Genomic DNA, 27,292 nt, shown 5'->3' with positions numbered 1-27,292 from the left:
GGTCACTGCTCACCATCCTTTGCCAGGCACAGTGCCCGTTTTTGCTTCCTAAGATCAATAGGCAGGAGAAAGGATGAAGCACAGCCTTTGACCTGGGCAGTGTTCCTGAATGGGCGGTCTGTTGCTTTGAGGAGATCTGGAGGCCTCTCTAGAGAGAGCGAAGCCTTTATAATGCCTGTGTGCGCGCGCGCTGGGAGTGGACAGAGGGGTGGCAAGAAAAGTTTCTCTAGACCAAGTGATACAGGGTCTCATTCTAGTCAGCAACTCCCAGACATGCTCTGTGGGGCTTGGTATCCTGCAAGGGACTTTCTAAGTCCAAGATTCCCATATTCTGTGACGGGACCTGTGATTCATTCAGCCATTCACAGAGCAAACAAACTTCCATTGAACAGCTGCTATGAGCCAGGCCCTGTACTGGGTGACAGGAGTACAGGAGTGGGTGAGTAACTCCTGTGAGGACTCCCTCCTTCCTGGGAGGTGTGTTGTGTAATTTACATTGACTTGTGGAGGAAGGAAACCAGAAAGGACCCAACCAACAGGAAAACAAGCCCCAAGATGCCAAATGGCTGCATTTACTGTTTCCGAGGGACTGTCGGTGAGACCCTGGACTTTCAGAGGCTTCATGCAAACAATCCCCCACCGTTGGTCAATGGGATGCCCTTCTGTGCTGGAGAATACGAAAGAGGGGCCCAGTGGACACTTGGGGGTGGGGAAGGATTGGAGGTCTTCCTCCTGGGGAGAGGGAGCTAATGGCTCTCTTCACCCGACAGCCCCCAGACCCTCATCTTTGCCTCTGGATTTCTCCTCCTCCCCCTGCCATCCATCTCTGGTCCCATAACTGAGAGACTTCGTGGGAATATTCGGGAATTAGGTGCTAGGATAGGGTAGAGTTTCGTAGGGCTAGAGATCTAGCAGCCGTCGCTGACCCTCCACCGGCTGAATCACTCTCCTCTAAAACGAACAAAATGTGTCACCACGCCTGTGTATGCGCAACAAGAACATTTTCTCTCCTGACATATTTCAGAAACAAGGTTTCCCATCTCTCCCAGGAGCCCGTGTTCCTGTGGTTCTCTCTCCTCGCTCCTCAGAACTCGCAGAAACTCTCCCGGTGGCCAAGTGAAGGGAGTATCTGAGGTCAGGGACGTGGCTGCTGGTCTGGACGGAGGCAGCTGCTCTAGGGCCCGGGGTGTATTAGGCCTCGGTCCCCCATGCTCCCCGTCTTGTAACTGCGGGGTGGGTTCATTCAGTGTGCGATGTCTCTGCCTGCCAGCGTGACCTCTACCCCCCGTGCGCAGCGAGCGGTCCCCGGAGCGCCGGGTGGGCCACGGGGCGGGGGGGTGGGGGGGCGTGCCACGCTCCATAGCGCCCCTGAGCGCCGAGGCCCCTTCCCAGCACTGGGACGCCGCGGGCACGCGCCCAGCCGGCTCCCCGCCCAGAGACGCGAGCGCGCGCACGGGCCGGCAGCAGCTGGGAGTTGGGCCCTCGAGGCCAACGGGGCGGCGGAGGTTGGCTGGTCCGGGGTCCGTCGGGGCCGCGGTTCAGCAGCCGGGTAGCCGGCGGTTCCGTGTACCGCGGCTTTGGGTCGAACCCAAAGGACGGACAGCCTGGGCTTCTACTGCGGACGGTGTCGGTGCCGCTGGGTCGCATTCCCCGGTGCGCTGCGGTCGGGGGGCTGGCTAGGAGGGGAGCGGTGGGGTCCTCTGCCTCCAATGGCGCGGCTGCGGCTGGGTGTCCGCTGGCGCTTCCCCCACTGCCGTTCCTTCCACCGCGCTTATTGGGCGTTAACCGGGTGCCAGGCAGCGCTGGGTGCTGGAGCTATGAATTGGGCGATACGAGTAGCTTCCCGGCTGGGGGTGGGGACGAGGGGCGGAGACTCAGTAGGGTCTGCCGCGCTGAGGAAAGCCGCGGGAGGGGCTTCCAAACCCGAGCGGGAGGGAGGGCTTCCTGGAGGAGGGGTCCTCCAGGGAAAATCGATGGAGACAGACCAGTGCATTCCAGGCGAGGTGAATGTGTGTGTGGCCGAAAGACGCGGTCTCCCTCCGTATGCGATTAGCAAAGCTGGGCCATCGACAGCTAAAAGAATCATAGTTTTATTTTTTTAAGAATCTGGTATTGGAGTATTTGAGATCTTGCTTCCCAGCAATTGTCATCAGTTTTGGCTCAAATAAGCTCTTATAAATTTTTTAAAAAAATAATTCTGGTATTTTGGAAGAAGGTATTGACGTAGTCATTATGGGAAGAATCGGAACTTTGTTGGACTTCTTTACACTTATTTTCCGGTTTTGTACTGTTTTTGTAAAATATATATTTTTATTGATTTCAGAGAGGACGGGAGGGGGAGAGACAGAAACATCAATGATGAGAGAGAACCACCCATGGGTCGCCTCCCGCACGCCCCTCACTGAGGATCAAGCCCGCAATCCGGGAATGTGCCCTTTGACTGGAATCGAACCAGGGACCTTCAGTCCGCAGGCCAACGCTCTACCCACTGAGCCAAACCAGCTAGGGCCTGTTTTTGTGTTTTAATTACGTGTGCGTGGTGGTGGGGGGAGGTGGGGCCTGTTTTCTGAGCCTGCTGGGGCTGTGGCACAGTGGCAGCCTTCCAAACCGCTGAAGGCTGAGGGAGGGACATTGTTAAGACCTGCCATCCGTAAAGCGGGTGCGTGTTGAGGGCTGGACAGCAGCTCTGCTTCTCCGGACTGTTTCCCAGGCCAGTCTGAGCGCCCACGTGTCGGTACCTTAACCTGGAGGAGGAGTTTCTTGCCCGCCTTACCCCCGCCCCAGGTGGAGGCTGTCAGGAGTCTCTGGGCCTAGCGCTCCAGCTTCTGATCATTCCTCTGCATCCCCCCCCCCCCGCCCCCCCAAGCAGGGGCTGTTCTCCGGCTTCAGCTCCCTCCCTCCATCCGGAGGCCCACAGGCTGTCTTCCATAGCCCAGCAGCCTTTGCTATCACTAACAACAGTATTTATTGAACCCCCAGTGGGGAAAGGAACATTTCATCTTTAACACGATTCTGGCATAATATTATTAAATATAGGAACTCTGTGTCCTAGAGGAGTTAACTAGCTCAGCCCCAGGTAGTAAGTGGCAGACCTGGATGTGAACCCTGCACCCACGTGCCTAGCAGCTCTTGGCTCTCCCTTAGGTCCAGAGCACTGGCTGAAAAGCCCTGAAAGTGCCTTTGCAGTGGCTAAGCCCCTCTGCATGGCAAAGAAGCTCCATCTCCAGGTTCTGCTCAGCCCACACTGGGGCTGGCCTGGCCTAGGGAGCTTTATAGAGAAGGCAGGTTGCAGCTCGGGAAGTCATTTATGCAAAGAATCTGAGCTGGGGGTCAGTCAGTGGCTTCCCAGACCTGGAGAACTGCTGGACACTGCCACTCAGGATCACCCAAGGAAAGCCAATCCCCAGCCAATCTTGCACCCCTCTCCCCTCTGCATCCCACCCTCCACGGTGGTCAGTACCTGGCTGTTCCACAGCACCAGATGGGAGATGAAGGGCCTAGGCCTGCGGTTCTCAACCTGTGGGTCGAGACCCCTTTGGGGGTTGAACGACCCTTTCACAGGGGTCACCTAAGACCATCGGAAAACACATATAATTACATATTGTTTTTGTGATGAATCACTATGCTTTAATTATGTTCAATTTGTAACAATGAAAATACATCCTGAATATCAGATATTTACATTACGATTCATAACAGTAGCAAAATTACAGTTATGAAGTAGCAACGAAAATAATTTTATGGTTGGGGGTCACCACAACACGAGGAACTGTATTAAAGGGTCGCGGCATTAGGAAGGTTGAGAACCACTGGCCTAGGCTGTCCTCTGCTCAAATCCCTGCTCTCTAGGGCCCAGGGAGCCCACTGCTGCCAATAGTCAGGTAGGGCAGTGATAGGGAGTTGGAGTACACCTCTTTGGACTAAGCTGCTGGGTGAACGCAGTGACCTGCCTCTTCCAACACTAGAGGCAGGCTAGGACTGGGCACCTCCCACTTTCCCATCGCTAAAGGGGAGAAATGTGCTACCGAGGGAGAACAAGGTCAGGAAGATCTGAGACACAGCCTAGCCTCAGGCAGTGGGTGTCAGAAGCCCTTGCACATCTTCCTGGCTTGAGGCATTTCCTCCAGGGTCACACGGGTGCCCTGGGCTCCCCCTTCACAAGAAAACAGGATAGCAAAGAAACTGCTCCCAGGCCAACTGAAAGCTGGACAGACCACATGCTCACTGAGGTTAGTGCATCAGGAGCCTACCCAGTTCTGTCCAAGCGCCGTGTATCTTCCAAGGTAGGAAGTAAATCAGGCCAACTGAAGGTCACTCTGGCTCTAGACAACTGCCATACCAAAGAGGCTTCTGGGCAACCAGGCTGCTAAAGAGCTGAAAACAGCCACTTTCATTTTGGGGGCAAGTAGGACTAAGAGAAAGGAGAGAAAGCAAAAGAGAGGCTCTCATGGATTTTCAAAACACGACTTTGAGAGTTGCCACTCAGGATGCAATCTGTGGACTAAATCTGATCCTCTTGTTAAAACGGCATAAAATTTATTTACAAATATCTGTACAGTTTGTGTGACAGGTCAGGATTTCACAACAGAAACAAAGAAAACAAAAGCATTATTTTTCAAGGGAAGTTGCAGGCGTAGACTTTCCCTGCACCTGTCAGAAGCAAGACAGACAAACAGACCTATACATCATGAGTTAGGCATATGGACACTGGCCTTTTTGCTTCTTGGAAGGAAGTGAAAAATGTATAAAACAGCCTTAGGTACTGCACCCATCAACACTGAAACCACATTGTGGGGGGTAGGGGTGGGGTGTGGAGCAGGGAGGCCCTGCAGCAATTTCCCAGCACAAGAAAACAAGAAATACTGTGAACCACCAAGAAGCCCAGCTGATTCTATAATTTCATGTCTTATGCCTGGGTAGGATTTCAGTTCCGAGGCCCTGCCTCAGTTGAGACTGGAGCCAAGTCCTCAGTCTTGATTGCAATCACCAAGTAGGCTACTCAGTGATGAGTTAACTTTCGGTCTTCTTTGGTTGGCTTTTCTCCCTGCTATTTTGGCGTCTCAGAACGAAAGTTTCAGCAGCTGCATGTGGGGAGGTAGTGGTGAAGTGGCTACAGTGTGATGCAGTTTTAATAAAAATTTTATTACACAGCCATAATGTAATTGACACTTCTCCAAAATCCAAATGATATTAAATACAGGTCTACATGGTGAATCAGAATGACTCCAGCAAATTCTATGGATTCTATAATTTCATGTCTTTTAAAACCAGGAAAGAGAAAAAAGTCCAAGTCAGTCATGATAGGAGAGGTCCCAGCAGCCTCCGGGACTCTGCTGGAGTTCAGGCAACATTTAACAGTCTGTGATTCCACATTTATACAATAGTCTATAAAGGGTTCCGGTCAATGGACTATTCAAGTATATATGATTTTAATGAGTCCATCACCACTCCTTTGCCCAACTGAACTGTGTCACAGCTACCACATAGCTGTGTTACAGTTATATTTATCAATTTTACAGTCACAATACTTTTTAAAAACCATTCATTACTGCATTTTTTAAAATAAAAAAGTGTAAACTAAGTTAAAGCAATGCTGAGGCTCTACTAAACCCAGAAGAGTTATTAGCAAGTTCATTTTTATGTTTAAATACAACTTAACTCCATGATTTCCCATCACCCCACGTCCTTAAAGAACAGTAGAGAAGAAATACAAAGCAGAGCTTCTAGCTAGATTTCCTCTCGCTCTCATGGGAATCAGCAGCTCTCAGCTGTTTCTTTAGCTTAGTTCTTGGTATATATAGTCAGCTGTACTTTGTTCTGAAAAGATTTGTTAAATGCCACTTTTATTTACACTTGGAGCTTTACACCTGAGAATGATTATCAAGCAGTCAGCTTATCTCTTTTCAAACATTTCATAAAGACATACACACTTCTTTGCTGGCTTCACCCTAGCTGCACAATATATATATGTATACACACACACATATATATATGTATACACACACACAAAACTGCACATGCTTGTAACATTTGCAATCTAAATCTTTTTGTGTTCTTTCTCTCCACATCATGTTAAATACTTTCTCTTAAAAACAAAATATTATTCTTACTGAAAGAGCAAAACAGAATCACTAGAAAGATACAAGTACATGGGGTGGGAAAAGATTCCCCCTACGCTCAGGCAAGAAGCTGTGTTCTGTACCCATGGGATGAGCAAGACACCTGCACTGCCCTCCCTGGGACTTGGCCGTGGGCTTCCCTCCCACCTGCCAGGACACAGACTATAGGGAAGGGGCCAAACTGGGGAGTTTTCTTCGAGGTGGGGAGGTGATGAGGAAGAGGAGGTGGGGAAGGGGAGTTACACAGCTACAGCAGTCAGGCCTGTTTATTAAGAAGAATCACATTTAATGAGTTTCTTTCTTGCAGTTTCAGATGCTCCAGTACAGCTGAAAAAAATCTGAAACAGCTATAGACCCATGACAGACTGATACAAAGAGTACTGCATTTTTAAAAAATGATAAAAAAATCCACACACTTGCACACACACACACACACACACACACACACACACACACACACACACACTCTCTCTCTCAAATAGACACCCCTCCCTCCCCACAAATGTACACTTTTTGGAAACTAAATTGATTTTGAAAACCCCTCTTCCACAGAGATGGGAAGAAGAGTAAGATGAGGAGAGAGGATGGAGGACTGTAGGTGCCCAGAACCCACTCCCTCCACCAGGGCCAGGTTCCAAATGTTCAATGTTTGGATTCAAGGCAATCCAGAGAGGAGACTGCCCAGTGCTGCTGCTATCACCACCAGGGGCTCCAGCAAGAATCCCAGCTTCACGGTAATACTGAATGCGTGCAGAGTGGCCAATGAACTGTGCTGGTTTAAAAAAAAATAAGGCAAACACAAATCTAAAGACATGGATAAAGCCCAAGAGAGCCCAGGTCCACACTGGGTGAGGCCTGGAGGTGGGAGAGTTGATGGAAGATGGTGCAGACAAGGGAAGTCTATACAGCAAATGGTTTATATTACAGATGACTGGCAGTTTAGAGTCTCTTCCCAGTTTCTACTGCTGCTCCAGCCCAAAGAGGGCACAAAAAGGAGAGGAAAGGTGGGACACTGATGGGCATGCAGGGTCAGAAGCAGCAGGCTGGGTGAGCTCAAATAAGCCCCCGTCGCTTTTTGTAGTCTTCCAAGTTCAGAGATCTCCTGGGAGCCCCATCCTTGGCTGGTGGAGCCTTGGAGGTGATGGCCAAAGCCTTTGATTCTATGAGAAAGAAGAGCAAATTGGCAGCTGAAGAACCTACAAAGTAGTGCTTTACTCCTTCGGGTAGCCTTCCTGCATGTCCCTATTCCCTCTCAAAACCTCTATACCTGCAGCCTCTATAAATACTGAGGAGCAGAACCCCCATTTCTTCCCTAAATCAGGCTGCCTTGCGGGCCAAGAGGGCCATGGAGCTATCTGGTCCTTGGCCATTACCACTCCCCACCCTCACCTACCTGAGCTGGGAACTTGTAAATCAATCTTCACATCAAAATCATGTACTTTGAACAAGTCTTCTGAGAGGTCACTGGCTGACTTAGAATTCAAATCTTTATCCTTTCCTTGACCCTGCAATGTGAAGAGAAAAACTAATTAGAAAAGCATAAATGTAAGTGGACTTCAAGCAGCACTAATGGTAAAAGCTCTTGCTCAAGTTTATTAGATCTTCCTACTAAGGCTCTTTTCTGATTCCTTTTCTCAGGACAGGAGGCCACAGACAAAGAGGTTTTTTTTCTGAAGCTTAAAAGCAAAGAGGAGAGGGCAGGCTCATGCCTATGGTGTGAGGGTAGAAAGATAGGCATAAGACAAACCAACCTTCTGACCCAAGATTTCAGGAATTCCTGGTAGTTTGGGCTCTACAGGACAAGATCTAACTTAGGCAGAAAAGTAGTTCTCTTTCGGGCAGTCCTCAGTTTAGATTTTCAGTTTTCAAAGAGCTTTCACTTTCATCATTGTCTGATCCTTATATGTCATATGCTCCTCCTAATTTTCCTGTGAGGTAGGCAGGGTATAAGTATTATACCCATTGTACATAAGAGAAAAGTGGATCAGAGGACTAGATGTCAGGTGCCTAAAGCCACAGTGAAAGCCTTAGTTAAGAAGTGGTGCTGGGTTAGAATTTAAGTTATCTGACCAAAGTTCAGCAGCTGTTTTCCACATCTGTACATAACTGGGATGGAGAAAGGATGGTCAGCGGGACTTCAGGTTCCTCCAGATGGGAAAATCAAGTCCAAACTAGGCCAGGTTCTGCCTGGTGTCCAGGCCTGCAGCCTCACTCCACAGGCACAGGGGAGGCAGTGCTGCACTCACCTTGCTCATTTCCTTTGGAGCATCTGGTAACACTCCAGAACCATACTTTGCATTCAGCTGGGCCAAGATGGCAGCTTGAACAGCTGGGTCTCTGGACTGAGAGAGGAAAATAAGATTGTTCAACACTAGGACAGTCCTACTGAGATTCTTTCCCATCTAACACGATTAACATCACAATCACCACAGTGGTCCCATCAGCAGCTTAGTGGGGTTTTCCTCAAGGCAGCAAAAAGCTTTGAAGCCACGCCCAGTCTAGCCAGCTCTAGATGGGTGACCCAGCCTACACATTTCTAATGTCTGTGGCACAGGGCAGTTTAGTCCATAGGTTTCTATAAATCTATGCCAGGCTTTTACCACTTGGACATCCTATAGCAAGATTAAAAAAAGAAGTATCCAGACCCAAGAGTTTGAGGCAAGCAAATCCCAATAAGACATTATTTTTAACTTCTTTATTAATCTCCTAATGCAGTGGTCGGCAAACCGTGGCTCGTGAGCCACATGCGGCTCTTTGGCCCCGTGGCATGAGCCACGAAGTTTCTATCGCACTGCACATGCACGCCCGCACGTGGTAGTTTGTGGAAGAGCCACACTCAAGGGGCCAGTTTGCCGACCACTGTCCTAATGGAACTCATTTTATGTCCCAGAATGCAGGTCCTGCGTGAAAACGTCCTCTTTAGGCACTCACATTAGAAACGATGGTAGGTTTGCATTGCCGTCTGGTAAAGGGATCCATCTGTTGGTTTTTCATGTTGTGACTTTCAGCCTGAAACAGAAAGCATGCATTACAGAACGGTGTCTCCTTTCCCCCCCTCTCATCATGAGCTCACATATAAGTAACAGTCTTTGCAAGGGCCTGAAAAAGTCAAAGCTGTCTATCCCTCTTTTCCCCTCAAGAATACCAAAGCAGACATGGGGACAACCACCTAAGGAACAAAACTGGAAACAGATAAATACCTGTGGAAGAATCTAAGGATGGGGAGGGGTAAGACATAGCAGAAGACTGCTGCTTTTCATTATAAATTAATATATAAACTGAATGGGTGTATGTATACATACGTACAGAGCACATATGTGTTAAGTGAACACATTATTGCAATAATTTAAAAAATAAACCCAAGTAAGATGTAGAGAGGATTTCATATCATTTTACTATCTGAAATTATGTTCAATGATCCAGATAAAGTTGTCTTACTCACCACAAGGGCCTTCTCAGACTCCACAATATTCCATTCCCGGTTCCGCTGGTTGATGTAACTAAGGGTGAAGAAGAGGAATGAGTCAGTGGGCTGTGAAGCGAGGAAGGGAACCACTGAGTTGACCTCAGAGAGGTGAGGAGCCAGTGCAGCACAGCGTGTACAAGGCCACAGGCTCACCTGATCACTGTGGCAAGGTTTGTGGACCAAGGATAGGAACCCAATCAAAACAGGCTCTGTAACACACCTAATAGCAGATATGTTCTTGGTCCGCTGGCGGTCCAGGGCCTCTGCCCGCTCCTCCAGCTCATTCAGCTGGTCTTGGATTTGTTTGGCCTTGTCCTGATCCCCCAGGTCCTCTGCCATGGCCTGCACAGGGAGAAAAGTGTGTGATTTTGGCTACAATTTGTATCACGTGTCACCTGACTTCCCGCACAGGCAAGCTACCTCACGATATGAACAAATGACAGGAGGTGTGAAATAACACTTAGAACTTATAGTAGTAACACGTTCCCATACAGCTACCTGGCTCTGGGCCTCTGCTAGTGTTAACGCCAGAACGCAGGCCCTATATGTCTCACTCACTACAACAAGGCTCCCCTATCCTGATATGAAGAATGGAAACCACCTACTGCAGCTGGGCGTGGCAAGACAATCCATCTGTTCAGACCTAGACTGATACTACCCTAGGGTCTATCTGATCACACACGAAACTGAAGTGATTAGAAAGTAAGACGAAAAGAACAAGCAAGATCAGTTTCAGTTTATAGAAAGGAAAATCCTGCCTCTGCTGACTCGCCAGGGTGAACAAGTCTGATTCTCACACAGCCTCAGAGGACAAGGAAAGAGGTCTGAGAGCAAGTCCTTACCTTTTCCTTTAGCAGCTGAGTCTTCTTCATGGCATAGTTAGGCGGAGCTTTCCTGAACCTTTCTTTCTCTTTTACAATCTGTACCAGAGAGGAGATACCAGCAGTGAGGTATTCCTAAACTATTTTTGGAGAGGCTAAGTGAGCCCATTTTGGAGGCAAGCAGCTAGTTAAAGGGGGGCTGCTCTTCCTACAGCAGTGTCATGCCCCAGAGAGAGCGAGTTCATTCCAAGGGGTACTATGCTGCTTCCGGGGTCACGGAGATTCTTCTGGGACAGTCTGAAGGAACATGCACCAATAAACAGCAGCAGCCCAGAGGCCTGGTACTGTAAGGCTAGCCACTGTCCAAGAGAACAGAGATCAAAGAATTTTACCAAAATATTTTGGAGGAAAAAAAACTCTTGAAGGACCAACCCTAGCAGAATACAGATCCCTGAATCCTGAATACACTTCTATAGTCTAGAACTTCAAATGAGAATGTATAGAAAATACTCTGATAAACTATAAATAATAAGAGAGCAGTATCAGCATTCCCTCATCCTCATGCAATAACAGCACAGCTAAAAACACCATGATGTAAGGAAGGGAGCCCTAGCCAGTTTGGCTCAGTGGCTAGAGCGTCGGCCTGCAGACTGAAGGGTCCCAGGTTGGATTCCGGTCAAAGGCATGTACCTCGGTTGCAGACTCCTCCCCAGCCCGGGCCCTCACTGGGGCCCCTGCAGGAGGCACCCAATTGATGTGTTTCTCTTACATCAATATCTCTGTCTCTCCCTCTCTCTTCCACGCTCTCTAAAAATCAATGGAAGATATCCTTGGGTGAGGATTAAAAAAAATGATGTAAGGAGGGAAAAGTCATGCTCTTCTCTAACACTGGTTCTTGATGAACCGCTAGGCTCTGAAGTATCAGTTTTCTTACCTCTTCAATGTCTTGATCATTAAATTTATAATTAAGAGCTTCTTTAATAGATAATTCCTTCTTATTGATTTCATCTAGAGTGGGCAACTGCATGCCAGCAGAAAACATCTGGACCAAAACATGATAAAAGGTTATATAATAAGTAATTTTGGAAAGGAACGCTGTAACCGTTTTCAGGAACAGCTAGGTGTTGTCTGCCCACTTACCGCTTCTTTCCACTTCATGAATTCGCTTTCAGTGAATTCTTGGTTTGAGACAAACTCTAGGCGGAATACCCGTTGGTCATTGCCATGCCTACATAAGAAAGAGACAGCATCTCCAAGAATATGTTGACAAGTACCAGCAAAGCAACCCTACCGGACTGTGTATCATCTATATCTGTGGTTCTCAATCCTGGCTACACTTTAGCATCATCAAGATTTATAAAAATTCTAGTGTCAAAGCACCTTTGTAGATAAACTGAATAAGAATCTCTGGGAGTAGGAACCAGGCACTGAAATTGACAAACAAACAAAGCCTCCCAGGTTGTTCTAATGTGCAGCCAAGAGTAAGAATCAGCCCAGCTGGCTGCCTCTGGCTGAGTGCTGACCTATGAACCAGGAGGTTTTTGGTTTGATTCCAAGTCAGGGCCCATGCCTGGGTTGCAGGCTTGATCACCAGTAGGGGGCATGCAGGAGGCAAATGATCAAGGATTCTCTCTCATCACTGATGTTTCCATCTCTCTCTCTCTCTCTCTCTCCCTCTCTGAAATCAATAAAAATTAAAAATAAATTTAAAAAAAGAAAGCTATGGACTTGGCCTGGTACTTCAAAAGTCCATTTATAATAAAATTTGTCACAGTCAATTGGCCTCCAGAATATGAGATACCATGGATATATTCCCTGGAGAGGAAGAACACTGTCTTTCTACTGACCCCTGTGCTGACAAAGTTAAGTGAATCAGTGCCATTCTCCTAGAGCAGTGGTTCTCAACCTTCTGGCCCTTTAAATACAGTTCCTCATGTTGTGACCCAACCATAAAATTATTTTTGTTGTTACTTCATAACTGTAATGTTGCTACTGTTATGAATCACAATGTAAATATCTGATGAACTGCTGTCCTAGAGACAGTCACTTGCTGCACATCATGGCCACTGCCCTCCCCAATTGGTTCTTTTCAAACAGAGCAATGGAGATAATGGGGATGGGAGAAGGAATGGGGAGGACTCGTAGAGAGCGAGTTAGGCCACGGCAGAGCAATGTCTGCTACCTGCCATTGGCAGTGGTCCTGGCAAACTGCTTCTATACCAATGTGGGGCTTTAGAATCTTCAGGAGCCAAGAGGGCCGGGATTTGTGTGTGTGTATTTTGTTGTCACTGCTATCCTGATACTCAGAACAATGGCACATAGCAGACATTCAGTAAGTATCATGTTACCGAAGAGGAAACTAAGTCCAGAAAGGTGACCTGACTTGTCAAAGATCAGGGTAGTTAGTGCCAGTGCCACGTCTAGAAAGCAAGCCTCCTGATCATGCTCAGGAAATGCTTGTTGGGCTCTGCGAGGAGGTGGTCTTACAACCTGACTTTTTACTTCTATATGTCCTACCACTTCGTATCTCTGATTTCCCCTAGGAGAGACATATATCCTACTTTCTCTCCAGGCAACAGCATAATAAAAGTCCCAGAAAACCATCACATTGGGAGAGAGTAACAGCCCACACAAGCAGTGCCTGTTTGCAATGGGAGCAGAAGTGGCCACACAGGAACACCCCTCCTACCGTAGCTGTAGCCCTTTGTTTGTTCTGGTGCCACCAAGCTGGTAAACCTTGGCGGTTTCCACAACACCCGTGATCTCAGCAACCTAAGAGAAAGGACAGAGACAATATTCAAAACAGAGTCAGCTCTCCACACAACTCTCTCTTTGGCTCTATCTACCTACCGACTGCAGACGAGTGACCCTGCACTGAGAGGAGTCCACAGCTGAAAGGTGTCCTGGGCACCTTTCTCAGGTTTAGAACTGATGGCCAAACACCAGGAGCCCATGTGCAGAGTAAGCGAGCACCAGGGGAGGAGGCAGTTAGCCTGTGGGGCTCCTGAGAAGCTTCCCCTCCAACTTAATCCTACCTATTGGGGGAGGTACTTGGAATTCCAGAGGTCAGTTTTATCAAATATAAAGATCATGGAGGTCAGTTCCCACTGCCAAGCTTTCCAGGGTAAGATATGGTAAGACCATACAACCCAGAACAAACGGGACTAGAAGAGTGACAGATTTATGCAGTATCTCTTAGAGAGTAATTATATTTAAAACATGGATAACTGTCCAAGGAAAGAAACACCAACCCGGTAAACTGGTTTGCTGTTGTGGTTTCCAATGCCAATCCGTACAAAACATCCTGTGACAGTTTTAGCAAAGAAGGGCATATGACACCAACGTTCCAGCTTATGCCGTGATAATCGAACCCGATTCAGTTCTTCGGGTAAGGACACTGGTTGTGATTTCGGAGGGATCTCTTCTTTCCTGTGAGGAACGAAGGGCACTGGGAAAAGTGTTCATCATAAAAACTGATCCAGATAAAACTTAACAAAGTCAAAGTACATGTGATGAAGGCAGTAGGAGAAATAAATGAACTGACAGGAAAGAGTGGTCACAGAATCCTGTTATTAACCAGTATTGTGAGCTGTGCTGATAAGGCTGCCACCTTCCCAGATCACCTATTAGAGTAAGAAGACAAATGGAAGCATCTGGCCATGGGGGTGACGTGATGTCAGTTCTACCTCCTGGGCCCAAATGAAAAGTCCAGGGCTTCAGGCCAAGAGCTATAGGCAGGAACATATGTCTGGGCTAATGTACAGGGAACTCAGCTCCACAATTCAGGGTCCTGGACCAAACAACATTCAGAGACCAAACAGGGAGATTGTGGAAACTACACTAAGCTTCTCCTCAAAGAACCCACCTGTCCCAACTACCAGACCAAAATGTACACAAGCTTACTCTTCTTCTTCATCAGAGGATGATGTTCGGGATGAGCGGTCTGTCTTTTCACTGGATTTGTCATCTTCCTCCTCCTCCTCATCGTCAGAGTATACCTCACTGGTTTTTAATGGCTGTTTTTTGGCGAGGAGCTCAGCTAAAAAGAAAGGGAAAATGTTTACTTAGCTTCTCTCAGTGAGAAACTGGAACATTCTTCATCTTTGAAAAAGAACTAACACATTGAAAATGACTTGATAGCTCCATCTGCTCGGAACTGGACTGTGATGATTTGGATACATGAAGAAGTGAGACCCTGGCCAGTCTGGCTCAATGGGTGGAACATCGGCCTGCAGACTGAAGGTCGCAGGTTCAAATACAGTCAAGGGCATGTACCTTGGTTGCAGGCTCGATCCCCAGCCCTAGTCAGAGGGGGTGCAGGAGGCAACCAGTTGATGTGTCTCTCTCACATCAGTGTTTTTCTCTCTGTGTCTCTCCCCATCCCTTCCATTTTCTTTTTTTTTTTTAATATATTTTTATTGATTTCAGAGAGGAAGGGAGAAGGATAGAGAGATAGAAACATCAATGATGAGAGCGAATCATTGATTGGCTGCCTCATGCACGTCCCCCACTGGGAATTGAGCCCACAATCCAGACATGTGCCCTTGGTCGGAATTGAACCTGGGACCCTTCAGTCCGCAGGCCAATGCTCTATCCACTGAGCCAAACCGGCTAGGGCCCTTCCATTTTCTTTAAAAAAAATCAATGGGAAAATATCCTTGGGTTAAGATTAACAAAACAGCCAAAACCGGTTTGGCTCAGTGGATAGAGCGTCGGCCTGCGGACTGAAGGGTCCCGGGTTCGATTCCGGTCAAGGGCATGTGCCTTGGTTGCGGGCACATCCCCAGTGGGGAGTGTGCGGGAGGCAGCTGATCGATGTTTCTCTCTCGTCGATGTTTCTAGCTCTCTGTCTCTCTCCCTTCCTCTCTGTAAAAAATCAATAAAATATATTAAAAAAAAAAAAGATTAACAAAACAAACAGGAAAACAAACAACAACAAAAAATGAAGTGAGTTAAACCCGAGTTAAATCATTTAAGCACTAAATGTCAAACCTCAGTAGACACAAAAAGGGCTGGAATACTGTTTCTAAGTGGGCAGAAAGGGTCACCAATTGTACCGACAATTGTTTTTCATTGCACTTAAGATACTTGACGATGGTCAGGAAAGATGGGGGGAAATTTTATGATGACTTCAGAGAATCTTTGAGTAAAACTTTAAATAGAAAGCAGCTACAGATAATTATGACACAAATGGGCATCACTGTATTCCAATAAATATTATTTACAAAAAGGTAGTTTATCAACTGCTGCTCGACATAAAATATAAGGAGTGATTTCTAGGATATATAGTAAAGTGAAAAAGCAAGGTAGAGAAAAGTGTGTATGGAGTGCTACCATTAATCTAAGACAGTAGGTGAATCTGTGTCCTTTTGTTTAGGGGGGGAAAAGGAAAGATAAAAAAATTTTTCTAAGTGGTTACCTTTTATGGGAAGAAGGAAAGGGGTGAAATAGAAAGGTATAGTGCTAAACTTTTCTGAATATACCTTATTTAGTAGATTTTACTTTGGAACCTTGTATTTTATAAAACAAAATAATAAAAAGTAATTTCTATACATCACAAGCAAAATGAATGAAGTAAAGTATTCATTTGATGACACAACCACACAAAAAGGAACTATAACAAGCGACTTTAAAATATAGCCAATAAAAAGATAGACATAGACCAATACAAAAGAAAGCCCAGAAGTAAATCCTTATATATATGGTCAAATAATTTTCAAGAAGGGTGTCAAGACCATTCAATGGGAAAACAACAGTCTTAAAAAAAATGGTGCTGGAAAAATTAGATATCCCACATGTAAAAACACCCCACAAACAAAGAAGTTGGACCCTTACAACTGTATACAAAAATTAACTTAAAATGGATCATAGACCTAAATATAAGAACTAAAACTATAAAATTCTTAAAAGAAACCTTTAGGGAAAAAGTTTCATGACACTGGATAACAATTTCTTGGATATGACAACAAAAGCAGAGGCAACAAAAGAAAAATATTAAGTTAAAAATTATACTTCCATCAAAATTAAAAGCTTCCATGAATCAAACAACACTATCAAAAGCAAAAAGACCATCCTGGCCAGTTGCTCAGTGGTTAGTGTGTTGGCCTGTGGAGGGAAGGGTTGTGGGTTCGATTCCTGGTGAAGGGCACATATCTCAGTTACAGATTCCCTGGCCCCTGTAGGGGCAAGTGCAGGAGGCAGCCAATTGATGTGTCCCTCTCATGTTTCTCTCTCTTTCTCTCCCCCTCCTCTCTAAAAATTAATGGAAAACATATCTTTTTTGTGTGTGTGAGGATTAACAGCAACAAAAAAAAGACCAAATGGGGAAGACATATGTGAAAATCATACACAGTGGAACCTCGGTTCTTGAACTTAATTCTGGAAGGCTGTTCAAGAAGCCATTTGTGGAAAACAGAATCATTTTTTCCAATTATAAATAATATAAATTAAATTAATCCATTCCAGACCCCCAAATGATTCCCTATTTTAACCTTTCTTATATACAGTACATGTCTAATGTATTGTTTAATCTATAAACACTTTTAAAATTAATTTTACTGAACCACTCCCTACTAGTCTTAAATGAATCACTTTTAGTGTTCAATCCAGGGATGTCTTTCAGGTCAGCAAGCAGCATCATTGCTTGTTCATATATTGCTGCCTCTGAAATAGCTGTCACTGCCTAATTGCTTTTCGTTTCTCCAAATCAGCAAGTTTTTCTACCTCTTTCATTGTCTGTGATCATTGTTTCTTTCACACACTTAGCAACATTAGCACTCTTTTTTCTTTAAAATTTTTTTTAACAGAATGATTCTGTTGATTTTTAAAAAAATATATTTTTATTGATTTCAGAGAGGAAGAGAGAGGGAGAGATAGAAACATCAATGATGAGAACGAATCATTGATCAGCTACCTCCTGCATGGGGACTGAGTCACAACTTGGGCATATACCCTGACTGGGGATATAACCTTGACCCCTGTTTCATAGGTCAATGCTCAACCACTGAGCCACACCAGCTGGGCAACATTAGCACTCTTGATGGCCTTTTTATGTTTTAAAATTGTGATAATCCTTGATATTGATTTCACCAGCAACAAAAGCATTATCTCTGATGCCTGAGAAACACTTTTTGTCATTCTCAGGTATCAGCTTCAAAGGGTTGTCAGTTTGGAAACAAATTGGTTGACAACCGAATTGTTCGAGAAACAAGGTTTGGCTGTATTTAATAAGGGATTAATAGTCAAAAAATATAAAAAACACCTATAACTCAACAACAACAAAGAAGTTGATTAAAAAATGAGCAAAAGGGGAGAAACTAAGATGGCGGCATAGGTAAACACCGGGAAATTGTCGCCTCACACAACAATTGAAAATTACCGCAAAGGACCGAGCAAACATCATCCAGAACAACAGAAAGGCTGGCTGAGTGTAAATTCTACAACTAGAAGGAAAGAAAAGCACGCTGAGAGCCAGAGGCGCTGCGGAGGTGAAGTGCAGAGGTACGGCGGCTCGCGCTCGCGAGGGAAGGGGGTGGCACCTGGGGACGCGGCTGTCTTTTTGAATCACAAGCTCCCGACTGCTCTGAACTCCGGTTCCGGGAAGTCTCTGGGGACCCAGGACTCATACGGGGAGAAGCTGGTCTGTCCGGCAGCGGGCGAACTTGAAGGCGGCTTTCCCTCAGAGGTGCTTGCAGCAATTAGCGGGTCACTGAGACCCGCGACTCCGGGCGGAGAATCAGCCATAGCTCCTTGATCCGCCCTTGGATTCCCTGAGACCCCGCCCCACCCAGGCTGCGGCAGAGGCTTTTGCATGTGAATGTACCTAACTGCAGCCGAGCCAGGCAGACTCGGAACTTCCAAGAGAAGGCCCAAGGCCCCGCAGCGGCTTGCATTGCTTCACAGCTGAGCCTCTTCGTGGCTCCTGCTGTGTGGCCTCAGGCAGAGGCTGAATTAGCACCTCCTTAGATCCAGGAGCCACTGTACCCAGTGGTCAGAGGGGGACCATCCAGACTGCAACTCCTCAGATCCATAAGGGACACACTCAGGGAGCAGACTCAGTGAGCACCAAAGCCCCACTGAAGCAAGTCTTGCCCCAGAAGGGTGTCTTCAGCACAGAAGTTCTCCCACTTTAGACACAGCTGATTCTCACAGCCAATTGGCCTGGAGGTCAATTCCTCCCAGTGATTCTACAACAACCAAGGCACCAAGAGTGCACCAAGAGTGTCCACCCCAGGTAACTGGGGAGGCTGAACTACTGGGCCCTACAGGACACCTGGCGCGCAGGGCCACTCTATCAACACAGGGAAGCTGCCAAAATGCGGAGACAAAGAAACAGGTCACAAATGGCAGAAATGGAGGAAAGCAAACGATTGGATATAGAGTTCAAGGCCACGTTTATAAGGTTTTTCAAGAATTTTATGGAAACCGCCGATAAATTTAATGAATCCCTCAATAAGTATAGTGAGACCATGGAGGACATGAAAAAGGACCAACTAGAAATTAAGCATACACTGACTGAAATAAAGAATAATTTACAGAGATCCAGCAGCAGACAAGAGGATCCCAAGAATCAAGTCAAAGATTTGAAATACAAAGAAACAAAAAATACCCAACCGAAAAAGAAAAAAGAAAAGAGATTCCAAAAATATGAAGATAGTGTAAGGAATCTCTGGGACAACTTCAAGCGTACCAACATCAGAATTATAGGGGTTCCAGAAGGAGAGAGAGGGCAAGATATTGAAAACCTTTTTGAAGAAATAATGACAGAAAACTTCCCCTACCTGGTGAAAGAAATGGACTTACAAGTCCAGGAAGCGCAGAGAACCCCAAACAAAAGGAATCCAAAGAGGACCACACCAAGACACATCATAATTAAAATGCCAAGAGCAAAAGATAAAGAGAGAATCTTAAAAGCAGCAAGAGAAAGACAGTCAGTTACCTACAAGGGAGTACCCATACGACTGTCAGCTGATTTCTCAACAGAAACCATGCAGGCCAGAAGAGACTGGCAAGAAATATTCAAAGTGATGAATAGCAAGAACCTGCAACCAAGATTACTTTATCCAGCAAAGCTATCATTCAGAATAGAAGGTCAGATAAAAAGCTTCACGGATAAGAAAAAGCTAAAGGAGTTCATCACCACCAAACCAGCATTATATGAAATGCTGAAAGGTATTCTTTAAGAAGAGGAAGAAGAAAAAGGAACTCTTACCATTTGCCACAGCATGGATGGAACTGGAGAGCGAATAAATACCACATGATCTCACTCATTTGGGGAATATAATGAACAACATAAGCTGATGAACAAGGACTGATCCAGAGACGGAGAGGCATTGATTGGACTGTCAGGACTTGGAGGGAAGGTAGGGGAGGGTGGGGGTAAGGGGGAAAGATCAACCAAAGGACTTATATGCAAGCATATAGGCCTAATCAATGGACATGGACAACGGGGGGGGTGAGGGCATGAGCGGGGGGTGGGTGGGGGGGTAGAGGGTAATGTGGGGACAAGGACACATATGTAATATCTTAATCAATAAAAAATATATTAAAAAAAAACAACAAAAAAAATGAGCAAAAGCTATAATAGATATAACTTCATCAAAGAAGTTATCCAAATGGTCAATAAGCACATGAAAAGATGCTCAACATCACTAATCATTAGAGAAATGCAAATAACAATCACATTTCATATCCACTAGAATGGCTACTATCAAAAAGACAACAACAAGTGTTGGTGAGGATATGGAAAAAGTGAAACCCTCATACATTGCTGGTGGGAATACAAAATGGTAAAGCCACTTTGGGAAACATTCTGGCAGTTTCTCAAAAGGTCAAACACAAATTTACCATATGTTTCAACAATTCCAGTCTTGCTCTAGCTGGGTAGCTCAGTTGGTTAGAGCGTTGTCTCAATACGCAAAATATTGTGGGTTTGATCCCCGGATCAAGGCACATACAACAATCAACCAATGAATGTATAAATAAGTGGAACCTGGCCAGTGCAGCCCAGTGGTTGAGCATCAGCCTATGAACCAGGAGGTCACAGTTCCATTCTGGTCAGGGCACAGGCCCGGGTTGCAGGCTCCAGTGTGGGGGTGTATAGGAGGTAGCCGATCAATGATTCTTTCTCATTATTGACATTTCTATCTCTCTTTCCCTCTCACTTCCTTTCTGAAGTCAATAAAAATATTTTTAAAAAATAAATAAGTGAAACAACAAATTGATGTTTCTCTCAAATCAATAAAAGGAAAAAAAACACACCACACAATTCCATTCCTAAGTACTACATACCTAAGAGTAATTAAAAACATGGGTCTAATCAACAATCTATACACAAATGTTCATAGAAGAATTATTTATAGTAGTAAAAAAAAGCAGAAATAATCCAAATGTCCATCAAAAGGTCAATGGATAAATAAAATGCACTTATCCATAAAATGGAATATTATTCAGACATAAAGAGGAAGAAGTATTGACATATGCTATCTCATGCATGAGCCTAGAAAATATTATGTTAAGTGAAAAAAGTCAGACACAAAAGACCATATATTGTGTGATTCCATTTCTATGACATGTCTAGAACAGGCAAATCCATAGAGCTAGAAAGTAAATTAATGCTGGGGGATGATAGACCTGGGAAGGTGATGGCTACTAGCAAGGGGGTTTCTTTTTAGGATAATAAAATATTCTAAAAGCCATTGAGTTTTACTGCACAGCTTTGTGAATATACTAAAAGCAACTGCCTTGTATACTTTTTTTTTTTTTAATTTTTTAAGCCGAAACCAGTTTGGCTCGGTGGATGGAGCGTCAGCTTGCAGACTGAAAGGTCCCAGGTTCGATTCCGGTCAAGGGCATGTGCCTGGGTTGCGGGCAAATCCCCAGTAGGGGATGTGCAGGAGGCGGCTGATCGATGTTTCTCTCTCATCGATGTTTCTAACTCTCTATCTCTCTCCCTTCCTCTCTGTAAAAAATCAATAAAATATAATAAAAAAAATAAAAACATATATTTTATTGATTTTTTACAGAGAGGAAGGGAGAGAGATAGAGTTAGAAACATCGATGGGAGAGAAACATCGATCAGCCGCCTCCTGCACATCTCCCACTGGGGATGTGCCCGCAACCCAGGTACATGCCCTTGACTGGAATCAAACCTGGGACCTTTCAGTCCGCAGGCTGACGCTCTATCCACTGAGCCAAACCGGTTTCGGCTGCCTTGTATACTTTAAATAAATAGTATAGTACATTAATTATAGCTCATAAAGTTGTTATGAAAAACAAAACAAAAAATCTTGGCATCCAAATTTTGAAATGAACTTATTCAGTATGAGGCTCCTGATAAGTTTTATTCTTAAAAAACAAAAAAGAAATTCAGAGACAAGATGGTGACTAAGTAAATGTGGTACTTGCATCCTATCACAACCACCTGAAATTTAGCTAAAGTGAAGTCCTATAGCTAAGTATATAAAGAAGAAGCCACAGACTGAAAGAAAGGGATGGAAAAGTTATTTCTTAAAAATGGAAACAAATAAACAAGCTGGTGTAGCAATGCTTATACCACAGAAAATAGACTTTAAAATAAAACCTATAATGCCTGGATACTATGGCTCAGCTGGTTGAACAACATCCCTTGCACTGAAAGGTCACCAGTTCAAATCCCAGTCAGGGAACATACTAGGTTGTGGGTTCAATCCCTGGTCGGGTTTCGAATGGGAAGCAACCCATCAATGCTTCTCTCTCTCCTTCTCCTTTCCTCTCTTTGTAAAATCAATAAAAACAACAACGACAAAAAGGCTGCCCTAGCCAGTGTGGTTCAGTTGGTTGGATGTTGTCTAAAAGGTTGCCGGTTCACTGAAAGGTTGCTGGTTCAGTTCCCTCTCTGAAATCAATAAAAATAAAAAAAAGTAAAAATAATTTCTTAAAAAAAAAAAAAAAAAATATATATATATATATATATATATATATATATGAAAATGGTGGAGAAATTTAAAAAAACAAAAACAAAAAACAAACAGACATAGGCTATAAGAGGCTGTAATGAAGGACCCAGCAATTTCACTTTTGGGTATTTATCTGAAGAAACTCAAAACACTAAAATGAAAAGACATGCATCTATATATAATCATTGCAGCATTATTTACAATAGCCAAGATATGGAAGCAACCTACGCATCTATCAACAGATGAATGGATAGCTCGGCTGGTATGGCTCAGTGGTTGAGCTTTGACCCATGAACCAAGAAGTCAGAGTTCGATTCCCAGTTGGGGCATATGCCCAGGTTACAGACTTAGTCCCTGGTGGGGCAGGACATGGCCAATTGATGATTCACTCTCATCAATGTTTCTATCTTTCTATACCTCTCCCTTCCTCTCTCTGAAATAAATTAAAAAATAGATGAATGAATAAAAAAGTGGTATATATATAAAATGAAATGATTCAACCATTAAAAAAAGAATGAAATCTTGCTATCTGCAACAACATGGATGGACCTAGAAGGTATTGTATTGAATGTAATAAGCCAGACAAAGAAAGACAAATGTCATATGTTTCACTTATATGTGGAATATAAAAAATAAAATAAATGAACAGGCAGACCAGAAACAGACTCAATAATACAGAGAACATTTTGACGATTGCCAGATGGTTGGGGGAATGAGTGAAAAAGGCGAAGGGAGAAGGAGCACAAATTGGGAGTTCAAATTAGTAGTTACAGAATAGACATGGGGACAAAAAGTATAGCACAGGAAATATAGTTAATGATATAGCAATAACTATGTATGATGTCAGATGTGTAGATGTGTACTAGATTTATTGAGGTAATCACTTTATAAGTTATATTATATAAATGTCTTATCACTGGGTTGTACACCTAAAACTAATATAATACTGTACACCAACTGTAATTAAAAATAATTAAAAAAACAAACCAAGCTCTGTACACTGAAAAGACTTAGACATAATAGTCAACCCATTAGTATGAACACTTGTTGGATCTAGACTGTGGTGTCCACATACAATTTCTCATGAAAAAGGAACCAGAGTTCCTTAGAGAAATGGCTGATTCCAAATTCAGAAAGCAAGAAAACTGTTAAAAACTACTGGAGTCTCATATCAAAAGGACTTAGGCTACCACTGGTTGAAGATGGAACGATATGAATCTCCATATTAATTACTGCAATGGATTGAAATGTATGAAGTATCTTAAAATCCATGAGTTCATAACGATATTCAAAATAAAGAAACGAACCTCACTGGTCACCTTTGGAAGTTGTCAAGGAACTATCTTTCTTTTAAAACCTAGTAAAGCAAAAAAAAAATATCCAGCATTTATTCTGCCTTTCCTATAAAAAATAGTACCTAGTGGTAACTAAATAGCTGATGAGTAGCTTCTCTTTATAGAAGTAAACCCAAGATAATAAATGAAGAAAGAATAATAGCTTATAACATCACCCTTTTGCAATTCATAATAAATTAAATGATCTAGGTAATGATTACAATGGCTGTTGGGATAGAACATTTTACTATTACCAATACTTCACCGTTCTTATACCCATGCTCTTTGCCATGTGACTCAGTGTGAAGTTCCTCGCAGCCATTAATGTTGGACTTGGTAATGTGACTTGCTCTGGCCAATGGAACGTGCACACATCTGACACGGTCCATTCCAAGTCTAGGCCATAAGAGGCATCTCATGTTTCTGCTTGCCCCTATTATACTTCTGCCATCACCACGAGAAGAATGTGCCCTAGTTATACTGGTCTGAGGCGGGAGAGAGAGAGGTGAAACAGATCTGCTTCTATCCTGAAACTTGGGAGCAATCCCATCTAAACCTGTATATCAAGCAACCCCTACCTGAATGGCAGATGCATGAGTAAGAACAAATGATTGTTTATCTGAGTTTGGGGCAGTTTGTTATTTCACATTATTGTGGTAATAGTTAAGTGACAGCCGGTAGTATCACAAAATGAAAGACAAGCAGATACTCTGGGTCCCCTGGTATAATATATCACTACCTAAAACTTAGTCTTCCAAAAAAAACCAAAATAGAAACAAAACAAATCCAAATCTGTCCAATTCTCTAACTACAAATTACAGGAAATTCAAGGGACTAGAAAAACACATTCACCACCACTAATGTGATATAGTCAGCATCTATGAAAAACTACAAGATAAATGACCCAGTTTCTTCAAATAAACTGAAAAGGGCTAGCTAAAAAAGAGATTGACAGGAAAACCTATAGATTAAGTGACTTCAAGGATTATTAACAAATAACAATGTGTGGATTTTACTTATATACTGATTCAAATGATCAGATTAGTATATTTTATAGAACTAGAGAAATTTAAAGACTGACTAGATATTTGTATAAAGGAATAAAATGGTAAGGGATTCATTGTTATTATTTTTTGGGTAATGTATCAGCATTATAGTTATATTTAAAATAAGAGCCTTTATCTTTTCAATATATTTCAATGTATTGAAATAATTATGATTGAAATATAATGATGCTGGGATTTACTTTAAAATAACCTGATGATAAAAAACATAATAAAAAAATAAAATAACCTGATGGAAGAGGAAGTATAGTTTTAACAAGATTGGCCATGAGTTGCTGTTACTATTCTTATGCACCATTCAGACTTGTTTGAATAGATGTGGGTTATGATTGCCAAGTTTGCCCAGCACAGTAGTTTTATCACTAACGTTGGACTTGCTGATGGAGTCCCATGGTAGTTTTAGTGTTAGACACAGTTTTTTCCACTATACACCTGTGCATTTTCTCTTTGGGTGACTGAATGAATGTTTAAGACATTTGTGTGCAAAGTTATTCTTTTTATGAACTCTTGTGCCCTGTCAATGCATATTGCTCTGTGACTCTAGTATATCTTACCTGTACTGATCAAACCTAAGTAAACATTTTTATTATAACTCCTCCAAAACAAAACAAAACAAACAAAACGATTGGCCATGAGTTGACTGTTGAGGCTGGATGATGATGGGTTCATGTAGGTTCATTACACTATACTCTGTATGTTTTTGGAACTTCCCATAATAAAGAGCTAAAAAGGGGGAAAAATAAAAATGAGCACTAGGGCCGAACCGGTTTGACTCAGTGAATAGAGCGTCGGCCTGCAGGCTGAAGGGTCCCAGGTTCGATACCGGTCAAGGGCATGTACCTTGGTTGTGGGCACATCCCCAGTGGGGGGCATGCAGGAGGCAGCTGATCGATCTCTCTCATCGATGTTTCTGGCTCTCTATCCTTCTCCCTTCTTCTCTGTAGAAAATCAATAAAATATTTAAAAAATAAATAAATAAAATAAAATGATGCAGCCACTTTGGAAAAAGTCTGGCAGTTCTTAAAAAATTAAAACAAACAAACAAAAACCCTCTAAAAAAAAAAGAGCACTAGGAAGTCAAATCATATGATCAGAGACACCAAGTAGCATTATATTTTCCCCACTTACCTGTTCTGTTCTTCCGTTTCTCTCTCTCTGCTTTTAGCTCCTCCATGGCTTGAGATTTTTTATCTAGTTTCTCATCCCGTTTGGAACGCCGTTCCTTGTTGTGGGATGTTACCTGGGAAGGGAAAGATATGTAGGATGGCTCTTTTTACCAACTGGCTATGACTGTCTATACCGGCCGTGGGCAAACTACGGCCCGTGGGCTGGATCCGGCCCGTCTGAAATGAATAAAACTAAAAAAAAAAAAAAAAAAAAGACCGTACCCTTTTATGTAATGATGTTTACTTTGAATTTATATTAGTTCACACAAGCACTCCATCCATGCTTTGGTTCCGGCCCTCCGGTCCAGTTTAAGAACCCATTGTGGCCCTCGAGTCAAAAAGTTTGCCCACCCCAGGTCTATACCCAACAATTAACTATTTAGTTCTTCACTGTGAATCTATATTGGCTATAGAAACGGAAACTTGTTTAAAGGGGAAGAGCATCCTCTTGTGGACAAAGAGGATAGAGCAGTAGAGTCAGCCCCCATTTTCCCTGCCTAATAAACAGAAAGCCTAAGAATTATAGGAATGAGCACTTTTTAAAATATATGTAAAATATATATACAGGGAGTCCTCGGGTTAGGTCGGACTCGATGTACGTCGTCTCATGGTTACGTCACCATCTCCCATTTATTTATATATATATATAAAAAGTTCCGTCATTTCTACATATGTGCTTTATGTTTTTTATTATTTATTTACCACAAGTAAAGATCAGGAATTGTTATCTTTTTTTTTTTCTACTGTTTCACTTCATTACTACTGTGTATGTACTCCATGTGAGTGACGTAGGTGCTTATGCAGGTGGGTTCCGACTTACAGCAAAAATCACATTACATCGCGCCATAGGAACGGATCTCCGACATAACCTGAGGACCTACTGTACATATATATTTTTATTGTTGACAGTATTACAGATGTCCCCCATCCTGCCCTCCCTTTTCCCATCTCTTCCCAGCCCCTGCCCTACCCCAGGCCTTCACCACACTATTGTCTGTGTCCATGGGCTATGCCATGCATGTATATAAATTCTTTGATTAATCTCTTCCCGGCCTCCCCAACCCCCTCCCCTCTGAGATCTGTCAGTCTGTTCCACACACCCATGCCTCTGGACCTATTTTGTTCCTCAGGTTATTTTGTTCATTAGATCAGGAATAAGCACTTTCAAGGACATCCTAGATCATAGCCAATATTTGCTGATATTATCAACAAAGCTTTTTGTGACGAATGCAGAGATGACTAATTTTCCCAGCTACTTTTACAACCAAGTACAGGATGACGTACACCTGACTGAGTAAACATAACTAACCAACTGGCTACCTTGGACAGGAGGATATTTACCAACTTTTCCTTAGAGGCTGTTCACACATCAGTTAAGCTGCTTTT

The 27,292-nt window shown here is 43.7% G+C and overlaps 1 protein-coding gene across 3 annotated transcripts in view; it reads right to left on the bottom strand.

The window, feature by feature from the left end:
* Positions 1–4,516: 4,516 nt before the first annotated feature.
* The window catches only part of RTF1 (RTF1 homolog, Paf1/RNA polymerase II complex component), a 63,019-nt gene continuing 40,243 nt past the window's right edge, over positions 4,517–27,292 (bottom strand). For 2 of the 3 annotated variants that reach the window (XM_036297903.1, XM_036297923.1), the window contains 13 exons: positions 25,869–25,980; positions 14,310–14,445; positions 13,658–13,835; positions 13,096–13,178; positions 11,547–11,634; positions 11,341–11,448; positions 10,428–10,505; positions 9,806–9,927; positions 9,562–9,619; positions 9,051–9,128; positions 8,366–8,461; positions 7,513–7,624; positions 4,517–7,279 (listed from right to left, as the gene is read on the bottom strand). In XM_036297903.1, the coding sequence (XP_036153796.1) occupies positions 7,173–7,279; positions 7,513–7,624; positions 8,366–8,461; positions 9,051–9,128; positions 9,562–9,619; positions 9,806–9,927; positions 10,428–10,505; positions 11,341–11,448; positions 11,547–11,634; positions 13,096–13,178; positions 13,658–13,835; positions 14,310–14,445; positions 25,869–25,980 (1,356 nt within the window). In that variant the 3' untranslated portion in view covers positions 4,517–7,172. The remainder of the gene's footprint in view (positions 7,280–7,512; positions 7,625–8,365; positions 8,462–9,050; positions 9,129–9,561; positions 9,620–9,805; positions 9,928–10,427; positions 10,506–11,340; positions 11,449–11,546; positions 11,635–13,095; positions 13,179–13,657; positions 13,836–14,309; positions 14,446–25,868; positions 25,981–27,292) is intronic. The other variant, XM_036297913.1, reaches the window with a different exon arrangement.

This window comes from Myotis myotis, unplaced genomic scaffold, assembly GCF_014108235.1.
Source record: "Myotis myotis isolate mMyoMyo1 unplaced genomic scaffold, mMyoMyo1.p scaffold_m19_p_1, whole genome shotgun sequence".
Lineage (NCBI taxonomy): Eukaryota > Metazoa > Chordata > Mammalia > Chiroptera > Vespertilionidae > Myotis > Myotis myotis.
Note: the sequence above shows the minus strand (reverse complement) of the source record. Positions and strands in the feature narration are given on the sequence as shown.